Raw genomic sequence first — 11,941 nt, forward strand, 5'->3', positions numbered from 1 at the left:
GTTCAAATTTTACCATATTCCCAAAAAAACTCATCCAAATTGCACCCCTAATGAAAAGCTAATAAAACAAACCTCATGCTTCCTTAGAATCAACAAACAAGTAATCCCTAAGCTATTTGCAGCAAAACATCTTCCATGCTTGTATTTATTATTTATGGAGAGATATTCACAATACACGGTGGGATGTAATCGTGAGATCGGTGTGGGATGTAACCGTGAGGTCGGTGTAAGGAACATTGTGAGGAACAGCTCCAATTCCATGAGAGAAAAGTTGGGTCATAAAAGAAAAATCCATTTTTAATATTTAATAGGCATTTATTTTATAATCCTAATTATAGAAGAGAGAGAGAGAAAGATAGGTTAGTGTGAATAATCTTGCCTACCATACAGTATAAAAGTGGGATTTCAAAATTCAAACGTTCACTTGTTTCTTTTATTCCGTTTCTGTTTTAAAATTTGGAATCTTCATCTAAATGGGCCTTGATCACATCGGGGCCGTCCGTTTAACTTGCCAGCTGGCAGTGCTAACGGCTACCTGGGGACAGCCAGTTTGACGAGCCTCCAACGGTCACCAGCAGGAAGCAGCGTCGGCAAAACTCCCCCACCCACCTCTCTCTCTAAACTCTGGTTGAGTTAAAATGAACCCCACTCCATCTCTGACCCAACAACCCGACAAAACTCCGGACCTCAGCCCTACCTAATTAAATTCTATTTCATAGATTGCCTTTGCTCCCATCTCTCTCCTCTACCCTTCCCTATGACCAAACTATCCTTGCTTCTGTCCCTAAAATTACAGAAATTGCCCTTTTATTACATTTCTGGCTGAACGTCAGAATTATTATGGACTAAGAGAGAACTGGTCCGGGTCAATCTGGTTTAAACAGCATAATTAGTTGGCGCATGTTACTTTATGGGTTAAGTTGGTCCGGTTTACTAATTTAGGAGGTGTTTGGTTTTTCTCGGAAAATAGCACCATGTTGGAATCACATCAGACATTTTCAAAAGTAGAAAAAAAAACGCATTGACCTGATTTAAAAAACAGTCCATTCCAAACCATTGCATTGTAAAAAAAAAAAAAACGACAACAAAACCAAACACCACTTTATTGATTTCACAGATAGGGTCCAAGAATCATATCTGGACCAGGATTTACATACGGTTAGGAAGGTCCACTTCCGTGATTTGGTTTCAAAACAGGGCTAGCTTCGTCATTCCAGCTAAAAGAAAGGATATTTAATATTTTCCGTGAGTGACAATAATTATCGAAACATTATAATACACGTCAAAATTAGGAGTAGTTTCTAAATTTCTATATATTTTCTTGATTAAATAAATTTAATTTTGATTTGATTCAATATTTATTTAATATATATCTAACGCCAATCAGGCAAGATCTCTTTCTGGATCACAACGACGAAGAAGAAGCACAACGAATCTCAATCTCGAACTCGTCTCTCCTGTTCAGGTTGGCGCTTGCTACTCTCTCTCTCTCTCTCTCTCTCTCTCTCTCGCTCGCTCTCGAGATCAAATGCAGAACCTTTCTGGGTTTAATGGGTACAACGGTCTTTGATGTGCGATCTATTTCTCTGTTGATTTGTTTGGTGTTTGTTCATCTTCTTCCTCACTCCATTGATGATGCTTTTCTTGGGTTTAGATTCTTCTCTTTTATCTTCTTGAGTTGTAGATTCTTTGTTTCTGAAGGGGGATTTAGGGTTTAATTTTTTAGAATATTTTATTTTTATTAACCGCGATCTTTTAGTGATTTTCTTCTATTTTAATGTTTTTGTGATGAAAAAGATCAAACTTAGCATGCAATTTTTTTTTTGCATTCCTTGATGTAAGATTTTTCGGACTTGGTTGATAGTTTCTGGATTAGAAATAAAAGAGGTGTCGTGCTCTTGTTTGGTTTGGAAAGATCTGGTCTTGTTTAATGTTGTGCTTGTTCTGAAGAACGATTAAGTGAACAAAAAAAAAAACAGTTTGATCTGTTTTCGTTGATTTGATATCTATTCTTACTTGTGTAGTCAATGTTGCTGATTTGATTGGATTATCTCTTGACAAAATAATAGGTATTGATATTTTTAGCTCATTAAAATGAATTTGTACTGATTACCTACCAGTAATAATGGATCGACGTTGGTTTCTGATTCTCTTACTTGACTTTACTCTATGCCCTTCATCTTTTATTGTTGCCTTTGTACTTTTGGAGTGAAAATTTTATCTTGATATTGTTGCCTTTGTACTCTATGCCCTTCATCTTTTATTGAAGACTTCTGATATGACTTTCTTGATTCATTTTGATGATTGAGTGTTTTGAACTATTCTTTATGACAATTAATTTGTCTGGATGTCCTAGAATGCTCTGGAGCAACATTTTTATTTATGTGCTTTCTTATGTTTTCTTAATGTTAATCCAGTTGTTTGTTGTTGTTGTGCTCTTTAATATTCAATGTTTGTATCTAGAACAAACTGATATGCGGTTGACAACATGTTGGATCAGTATGCTTAGTCTAGTAGGTCTTTGTGTGTATTTAACTGCGCATTGTGTTTGACTTTCATATTCACTGAAGCCTTTTTCCAGTATTCTGGGATTGTGGCATCCATTTTCTGATATGATGACCATTCTTCCAAAACCTCACAATATTTTTAGGATCTTTAGGGAATGCTCTTGAATTCCTAAATTTTTTCCATCTTTCCTTGGAAATTCGGACCTTTGGAAGAAGAATTTAGTTTACTCAGTTTTTCCATCATCTGAACTGTATGAATTAAGCATGCAGCTTAGATGATTTTTTTATCTAAGTTTTTGGAAGCAAGGTTTTAAAAGGCTACAGTCGTAATTGGGGCATAATGGCATCCTAAAAGGTGAGGTGTAAGACTCAAAAATTAAGAAAAAAAAAAGTTTAAAAAAAAAGTTGATTTATTGAGTTTATATAAATGATAGAAAGTACAAATATCCATAAAATATGAGTTCGTAAGCAATAAATTCTAGGCTTTTAGTGTTCAACAAAATAATAACTAATTAGCTAATAATATAAGACTTTTTATATTTCAAATTTCAAAATTCAAAGTCCTCAAATTATTCAAGTGACCAGTCATAATGTTTTTAGATGAGCTAATAATCTTCAAAATTGTTTTCATCAAAAATTAAGAAAAATAAATAAAGTTTAAAAATAAAAGTTGATTTATTGAGTTTATATAAATGATAGAAAGTACAAATATCCATAAAATATGAGTTCGTAAGCAATAAATTCTAGGCTTTTAGTGTTCAACAAAATAATAACTAATTAGCAATATAAGACTTTTTATATTTCAAATTTCAAAATTCAAAGTCCTCAAATTATTCAAGTGACCAGTCATAATGTTTTTAGATGAGCTAATAATCTTCAAAATTGTTTTCACTAATTGGATCATATGATGATTTATCCATATAAATTGATGATTTCAAATTTCAATTTCAAATTTCAAAATTCAAAGTCCTCAAATTATTCAAGTGACCAGTCATAATGTTTTTAGATGAGCTAATAATCTTCAAAATTGTTTTCACTAATTGGATCATATGATGATTTATCCATATAAATTGATGATTTCAAATTTCAATTTCAAATTTCAAAATTCAAAGTCCTCAAATTATTCAAGTGACCTGTCATAATGTTTTTAGATGAGCTAATAATCTTCAAAATTGTTTTCACTAATTGGATCATATGATGATTTATCCATATAAATTGAAGATTTCTGGTCATCCATATATTTGATCCATACAAAAAATAAATAAATAAATCCACTAGGAAGAGAAATGAGAAAAATAACAAACTTGGGGTGCTAGATTTATGGGTTACCAAAAGTTCTTCTTGGCCCTTCTTGCATTGAACTCCCTTAAAACATTAATAGAAATTAAGAACTTGATTTTCCCTATAGGTTTTTAATTTTATCCTTCTTTATTTGGCCCATGATTACTCAAGTGGCCCTCTCATATACTCAATAGGCATTGGTTCTTGAGGCTTATCACACCTCACACCTTGAGGCTAGAGGCATATGCCTCTTCTGACAAGGGCCTAAGCCTCATTCAAAATTATGAGGCTTAAGCCTAAACCTGAGCACCTCGCCTCAAGGCATATATGCATCATGGCTTAAGTCTTTCAAAACCATGTTTGGAAGCCTTTTGCTGCTGTTTTTCTTTTTTTGATCCAAGGAAACACTATTTGTCTTTTTAACAACTGAACTTGTGCTTCTAGGAACTTGTAAAACAGCAAATGTCAACTGCATGTTTGTATGTGATAGAAAATCTCTTCTCCCTACCCCTTGGGTATGTATGTCCAGCTCATGCATTAGATGCACCTAACCATCTCTATCAGTCCTAGATGCAATTTTCATATGTTAGCCTTAAAAAAGAAAATGCAATGTTTGGTTTTCAGCATAATCCAGTTTGACCTTCTCAACAATAAGTAAATGCAATCTTTTACCTGCACCTGCATCATGTATGACTGAATAGATTCATTAACAGCTGCAATCATCCATGAAATGTTTAAATGAATGCTTATTTGAACATTTTGCAGGCCATTCTGGTATTAAAGCAGTTTGTTTCCAGTGTTTACAACCAAATTCTCAGGAAAGTTAAAAGAAGATTCTGTTATACTTGTGGTAGTTCCAAGTGCTCATCCATACAGGGAATAGAGAGATCTTTCAACTCCCCCTAATTTTTTCATTATGGTATATTCTATCTCTGTTTGATCTTGCACATTTGTAAACAGTCAATAGAGCCTAAGAATATGAACCATGTCTGGTTATAAGTGTGGCCTTTGTCCCTGAGGATATATTTTATTGCTGATATCAAAATGTGTCTTTTTTCTTCCATTCGTTTTTTATTGTGGCAGGCAACTAATGAAAATCTTCCTCCTAACGTAATAAAGCAACTTGCAAAGGAGTTGAAGAATCTTGATGAAACCCCACCTGAGGGCATCAAGGTAGGTGTAAACGATGATGACTTTTCAACCATATTTGCTGATATTGAAGGTCCAGGTATGTAGGGCTGTCATTGTTTTTTTTTCGTTTCAAGCCATATAGTTTAAAATACTATGTAGTTTTACTGAGGTGTGCATTAACCTTTGTAGCTGGGACTCCATACGAAAATGGTATTTTCCGCATGAAGCTGATTTTATCTCATGATTTCCCACACTCCCCTCCCAAAGGTATATCCAGTGTCTCTTCATCTTGTTTCCAGTAATGTCTTTGATCAGCATGATCCAAGGGTATGGTCTCTGCTGTTTTCACTCGAATTTGTTTGTTTAACTACAATATAGGTTGAACTTCCACAAGGAAGAAATGGTGGCTTCAATTTCCTGCATGATGCTTGTTTTGGTTTAGTACATTATGCACAAGATATGAGTTCAGATTTCCAAATTGTTATTCTGCAGGTTATTTTCTGACAAAAATATTCCATCCAAATATTGCGACCAATGGTGAGATTTGTGTCAACACACTGAAAAAGGATTGGAATCCAAGTCTTGGATTGCGACATGTTCTCCTTGTAAGCTACATTTTTTATATGTTTCTCCCTTGTAGTACCAGTTCTTCCTGTGCACTGTGCACATCTGGGTCAGAGTTTCAAAATAAGTCATCCCCCTAGCATAAACCTTTTAGTACTAGCCATTCCCTTTTTTAATCTTTTCAAGTTCCTAAACGGTTGAGTTCCAATGCTGATCGGTTTCATGAACAACTGTTGACTCATTTTGTCTGAGTTTGATGTCATTGTTAACGATAAACAGGTGGTCAGGTGTCTACTGATAGAACCATTTCCAGAATCAGCCCTGAATGAACAGGCTGGCAAGATGCTACTTGAAAATTATGAGGAGTATGCCCGGCATGCCAGGTAACTGATCTATAATTCACATGGGAAATGCATGTGGTACATTTTTCTGGTTCCCAGGGCAGACCCTGCCTTTAAGAGTAGGATATATGGTCCAGACTGCCAAACCGGACCAAACCAAACTGAAATTGGTGGTTTGGTCTGTTCTGGACTTAAGAATGGTCTGGTTTTGGTTTGGGAAAATTATATTTCAGCTTATGATTTTGGTTCGGTTTTCTGAATTTCAGAAACCAGACCAAACCATAAACCGAATTATATATTAATTATGCAGGTATGTATGCTATTTGGGCTTTCTAATTGGGTTTAAGTCCAATGGAATGGCCCAAACCGTATTATAAACCAAACTGTATTACTGGTTTGGTCTGTGATTTTCTAATTGGGTTAAGTCCAATGAAAACAGCCATATGCATACTAGGACCCATCAGTTAGTCAGCACCTTTTTAGGACTGCTAAATGTCAAATAGATATATAGAGTCAATTATTCACCCAATTGGCTTATATTGCACTAAGGCATAGATTATCCAACTGGCCCCTTTTGGACTTTCCAATGAAAACAACCATATAGTTTTCCTGAAGCTTCATGAGAGTGGTGGTTCCTGGTCCCACGGGGAACTGGAAACCATTCTTCTTCAAGTATGAATTTATTTCTTTCAGATCTGTACAACAAATAGGTATTGATGAAAAAGTTGTCTCTGTTACCAGGCTCTACACTGGAATTCACGCAATCAAACCAAAACTCAAATCCAAGACAGGAGCCATCTCTGAGTCCACAACAGCCTTGAATGTTGACCAAACAAACACAACAATGAACATTGACCAAAAGAGCGCAGTATCCAGCACTACTACAGTGTCACTGTCTCCCTCGTTGCCTTCTTCTACGGCAGCCATCAAAGGGGTAACAACAAACTTACAGGATCAGCAAACAGTTGGTGCTTCAGAGACAAATGGAACTACTGCTGTAGGTGGATCAACAGCAGGAGTACAGAAGAAGGAATCTGGAGTGGTAAAAGTCCAGGCGGACAAGAAGAAGATGGATGCAAGAAAGAAAAGCTTGAAGAGATTATAGGAGGAATGCAAGGGAAAAAGAAAAGAGTAAAACATCTCTACAGAACTTCGTTGTGGCTGCTGACATTTTATATCCTTTGAGGAGGGGGGAGGGGATATGGACGGTAACAGAAATAACATGGAAAAACAAAGTTGGAACCAGAAGGGGGGAGATTGTTCTCAAAATGGGAAAATGATGATGGATGATTAGATTATGTTATAACATTAACCTTGTTCTATGTGCTATATATATATATATATATTGACATTTTCTTTTCCTTCATTTTGGAAGACACTGTTGTGTAAGATATGGCTGTCGTGAAAGCAAAAGCAGTTCAAGCAGTTCATGTTGCAGTTAGGAGTTGCTCATTTTCTTTTAAACCCAGTCGTCGTCCCTTGCAGTGTTGTTTGCATCCAAGGTGCAGATCAGCCATCAAAACAAATAACTCAGAATTAGATTCGCAGGATTGATGGTTCTCTTCTTGAGACTTATTGGGTCTTCCGGAGTCCGGTTCATTTATCATTATTAGTTTTGTTTTGACGCCAGGTGCAATAGAATCATTTCGTATGGAGCTAGCTTATAATTTAAATTAGAAAAAAACGAAGTCCAATGAATAATACTAAGATTGATTTGCGGAGGTTGCACTTCATCACGTCAAAAAATTCTTGCACATAATATAATAATACCTTTTTCATTTAAAAGAATGTGACAAAAGCAAGCAATCCAAACTCTTCTTATTCTCGGGTTACCCGAAGTTACAAACTTGGACGTCCTTAGCACTTAGCAGTGTTAAATTCCAGTTAACAACCAATTGCTACCATTATTTATAATTATCATTAACTACTAGTACTACTACTACCATTATTTTTTATTTCCCATCTCAACATACTTGGAAGGGTGGGTGCACATTACAGTCAAAAAAGATAAAAGCCATACTTTAATTAAAGCAGCACACAGACTGACTGGATTTTGTCTCTCTTCCGGAGCTTCTTTGGCGACGATCCAGATCCTCTCTTCTCCTCGATCCTTCGTTTCCTTCGTCTGCATAGAAAAGGTCATTAGCTAAAAACCCCCCAAACCACGCATCAGATACCTCTGGAGTGGTCAGTGCAGTGGTTGGTGTCCAATGTGGCAAAAAAGGAGTTGGAATCACAATATTGGGTCTCATTACCTCTTTCCATTATCACGTTTCAGTATCAGATCCCTTTTTATATTTATTTATCATAAATGGCCCACGCCCACCCAAATGAAATAGGCATCTTTTCCTTGCTCAGTACCTTTTAAAGTTTTAAGTTTTAACCCACACCCGTCCCAGCCCGCGTGGATACAAGGCAGATTGAAAGCCAAAACTCAGATAGATTCGACAAGGATATATTCTCCCAAATTTTCTTTACAAGGTTCCAACTTCCTAAGTACTAGTGTGTGCCACGTAACAAAATAAATATGTACAGAAACCATTCCCTCCCTCGTATCTATCTATCTATCTATCCTTTCCCATTTCATATTAGAAAAGAAAAAAAAAAAAAGAAAGCACCTTTTATTTGTTCTTGTATCACACTAGTCCAAAATAAGACGACGGTGAGAGCACATCTCTATAACTCAACTCCCTCACTACTCCTACGAGAAACATCGCGTTGCTATTTACCGTTTGTTTTTTGACCATCAGACTAGTTCCGCTCGGCAAAATTAATACCAGTGGCCCAAACAAGTCCCATTCCGGCACACCTTCCCACAAAGTCATGTAAGGGTAAGGGGAACACGAGGAGTCGTACGTTCGGTAATCTAACTACTTAAAAAGTTTAGTTTATCGGTTAGGCGCTAAGTTTATTTTGCGTACGGCCTTCGTACAATCAAATCGTACCCTTCGAACCAAGCAAAGGCAAGACGGAATAGAATCGCTAATTAGAGTTTTTGTTTGTTTATAGAGAGAAGCAAAGAAACGAGGGCCCTGAGCTCTACGATTACACAGACAATTAAGACGATAGTAAAAAAATAGGTTTGTAATAAAATTTCAGTCAACCAAAATGAGAGAGAATATCGGACAAACCCAATGTTTCCAGGTTCGCAGTTCAAACAAGATGAAAAACTAAGAATTCAAACTACTAGGAACAGGAGTGAGAAAGAAAACAAGCCGAGATGAGAAAAAAAAAAAAAAGAAAAGCACAATTACACAACTGAGATAAGCAGAGGGAGTGAGAGAAAACCAACACTGAACCGCAGAAGCTAGCACCCATCGTCCTCTGGTATTTTTTCCTTTCTAGAACTATTTCTAAAAGGAAAATAGTTATCGCATTATACTTATCTTCTCGGTTCCCCTTTTTTTGTTTTTTTTTTTCAATTTTCTTTCTTATGGTTATGGTGGCGAAGGTCCTCACTTGGCCATCATGACCTTCACAAACTCCTCGTAGTTGATCTGTCCATCACCGTCGACATCGGCCTCGCGAATCATCTCGTCAACCTCCTCGTCTGTGAGCTTTTCACCAAGGTTGGTCATGACATGGCGGAGCTCAGCTGCAGAAATGAAACCATTCTGGTCCTTGTCGAACACCCTGAAAGCCTCCTTGAGCTCCTCCTCAGAGTCGGTGTCCTTCATCTTCCGGGCCATGAGGTTGAGGAACTCAGGGAAGTCGATGGTTCCATTTCCATCAGCATCGACCTCGTTGATCATGTCCTGGAGCTCTGCCTCTGTTGGGTTCTGCCCAAGTGATCGCATCACTGTCCCCAATTCCTTGGTGGTAATGCAACCTGCAACATACGATTTTATTAGACATTCAATTGGCAAGATCACCCATCCCTTCAACATAAGAGTGCACAACCACCATATGCACATTTGAAGCAAGCAACATAGCAGATATAATTAAATGCAAACAGAATCTCCATTTGGGGGATTTATCTAGGGGAAAATTAAAAATGAGAACTCGCTGCTACTGGGTATATAATCCAGTTACCATTAAAGATGAACAAGGGATTAAACACATTATCAAAGCTAAATGATGGCATAGCTTGTGAATGGTTAGAATTTTCTACCCCATTCCTCTGCATGGCAGAAGGGTTTAATCTGGGCTACTACCATACTCCACCAGAACCTCTCAACAAACAATATGCATACCCAACGCCCAAACCATTTGGAATCAGCTACCAAGAATTGATCTCTGCTACTCCAGCAATGTGGGTATATATAAATTAAATTTTCCAAATCATCCTCTGTCCTTGCACAATATGGGTGCATGTGCACAAAATCCCAGCACAATTAGAAACAGAATGAGATGCAACTGCAAATATTACAAAGCATGAACCAAGCTGCCATGCCAATTTCGAAGCTTGTGACAAGAATGACACAAGACACGGAAACAAGATAAGATAAATAGCAAGCATTCTGACTTGCTAGACCGAACATCCAGATTAACCCCCATAGCTAAACATAATGATCTCATAAGACGAATCTAAAGGGGCACCGTTAGCACAACAACCAAACCAATTCAGACATGACAAGATGGCACTGGATCATTTAGGCTGAATAGCAAACAGCTGGCAGGAGCATAAAATTGGATCCTAACCCATTATGAAAATAAACAGTCTAACGAGCATCCTTTTCCAGGTAGTAGGCTTCCAATTCATGCAGAACTTGGTAACAGTTCTGCTTAATGCGGGTCACCCTGTTAGCGTGCTTTCCACTTTCCAGGGAAGCAAATGCACAGGTGGGCACCAAAAGCCAACCTCAACCACGAGGTTGTTTTCTTTTTTCAGATACGCTGGCATGTGAAGATAACCCTTCAACGAGTCTCACTTCAGAAAACAATAAAGGTTAGAGCTGAATTACTTAATCATGCTTTGACAAAACAAATCAAAGCATCGAAATCCTCATGGAATCAAAGAAAGAAAAAGGGCAATCCAGCAAGATACTTAATTCAAAATAATCAAACAAGTCTGAACTAAGGGCAACCATATAATAACAGCAGGGAAGAAATAGAACCACCACCAAAATCAAGGGATGCATCTGATCGCGATCCAGACTCCGACATTATTCAAAGGCATAGTAGAATCAGTCAGCATGATCAGGAAAAACGAATACAAACAAATTGATCCGAATAATTCCTTCCAGAAACATTTCAGGATCAGCAAAAGTAATTCAAAACACAGCAAAACAAGAAAAGAACGAAAAAAACCCAGTTAATCCCAAAACCCATGAAGAGCAAAGGAACCCTGTGGACATTCAGGGGTTGCGAATCCGACACCCAGATCTGATAAAACCAACCAGCAGTCCAAATCATCCGAGCAAAACACGAAACCGGTAAAAGAACATCCGCAGGAATCAAGAGAAGGGAAAATAAAAAAAAAAAAAAAAAAGAAACAGCGGAGATAGAAGGAATCTGACCGTCTCCATCCTTGTCGAACAAGCTGAAAGCCTCCTTGAACTCGGAGATCTGATCGTCTGTGAGCTGATCCGCCATGGTTTCGGTTTCGGTTTCGAGATTGAAGAGCAGAGGTGATCAAACAGGGGGAAAGAGAGAGGGGGGGAGTCGGGGAGAGAGATCTACAAAAAAACCAGAGCGAGAGAAGACCAAATCGCTGGCTCAGCCTGTCTCCTCTCCGGACAATTAGGGTTTTATATGGGCGGAGGCATCAAGGGCATCGAATGCTCGACCTATCCGGGGAATTCACTTTCTCAAATATAAAATTGTGAAGTTACTAATTTATCCTTTCCTTTTATGAAACTGGCGCTTTTAATATATAATAATTTCCCCAATTTTTGGAATAACTGAATTTGTTACAATGACAATAATGTCCTTATGGCCTCCGCCTTTGATCCATGAGTGGTTTCTATAATTATCAGCTACTAATCTTAGCTCTATTTTGATAACCATATTCTAATTTTAGGCTTTGTTTAGTTCAGAGGGACCCAATTTTTAGGTTTGAAAAAAAAGAGCGGAAGGGAGAGCAACCCGGAAGCAGATGAAGGGTGCAGCGCCCAACACTCCGGGGCCGTTTCATAACAGCTGAAGTGGTTGAATTGAATGGCTTTCAGCCACTTC

The 11,941-nt window shown here is 37.5% G+C and overlaps 2 protein-coding genes across 4 annotated transcripts; one reads left to right on the forward strand and one right to left on the reverse strand.

Annotated features, from left to right (window-relative positions):
- The first annotated feature begins 1,325 nt into the window (after positions 1–1,325).
- UBC22 (ubiquitin-conjugating enzyme 22) lies at positions 1,326–7,261 on the forward strand. 2 transcript variants are annotated; one of them, XM_010253441.2, is made up of 7 exons: positions 1,326–1,465; positions 4,554–4,707; positions 4,872–5,016; positions 5,109–5,186; positions 5,412–5,524; positions 5,763–5,866; positions 6,566–7,261. In XM_010253441.2, exons 2-7 carry the CDS (start codon positions 4,705–4,707, stop codon positions 6,927–6,929), a joined length of 807 nt encoding a protein of 268 aa, XP_010251743.1. In that variant the 5' UTR covers positions 1,326–1,465; positions 4,554–4,704; the 3' UTR covers positions 6,930–7,261. The 2 variants fall into 2 exon arrangements, with proteins under 2 accessions (XP_010251743.1, XP_019052623.1); XM_019197078.2 differs by having other exon boundaries at positions 1,457–1,571.
- A 319-nt stretch (positions 7,262–7,580) lies between these two features.
- LOC130494225 (calmodulin) lies at positions 7,581–11,540 on the reverse strand. Of its 2 annotated transcripts, XM_088890902.1 has the most exons (3): positions 11,284–11,496; positions 9,284–9,653; positions 7,581–7,949 (listed from the first exon to the last, which is right to left on the reverse strand). In XM_088890902.1, the coding sequence occupies exons 1-3, from the start codon at positions 11,357–11,359 to the stop codon at positions 7,850–7,852; spliced, it is 546 nt and encodes a 181-aa protein (XP_088747028.1). In that variant the 5' UTR covers positions 11,360–11,496; the 3' UTR covers positions 7,581–7,849. The 2 variants fall into 2 exon arrangements, with proteins under 2 accessions (XP_088747028.1, NP_001409261.1); NM_001422332.1 differs by lacking the exon at positions 7,581–7,949 and having other exon boundaries at positions 8,920–9,653; positions 11,284–11,540.
- Between the last annotated feature and the right edge of the window lie 401 nt (positions 11,541–11,941).

Source organism: Nelumbo nucifera, chromosome 7 (assembly GCF_055504915.1).
Source record: "Nelumbo nucifera cultivar China Antique chromosome 7, China Antique-T2T, whole genome shotgun sequence".
Classification (NCBI taxonomy): domain Eukaryota; kingdom Viridiplantae; phylum Streptophyta; class Magnoliopsida; order Proteales; family Nelumbonaceae; genus Nelumbo; species Nelumbo nucifera.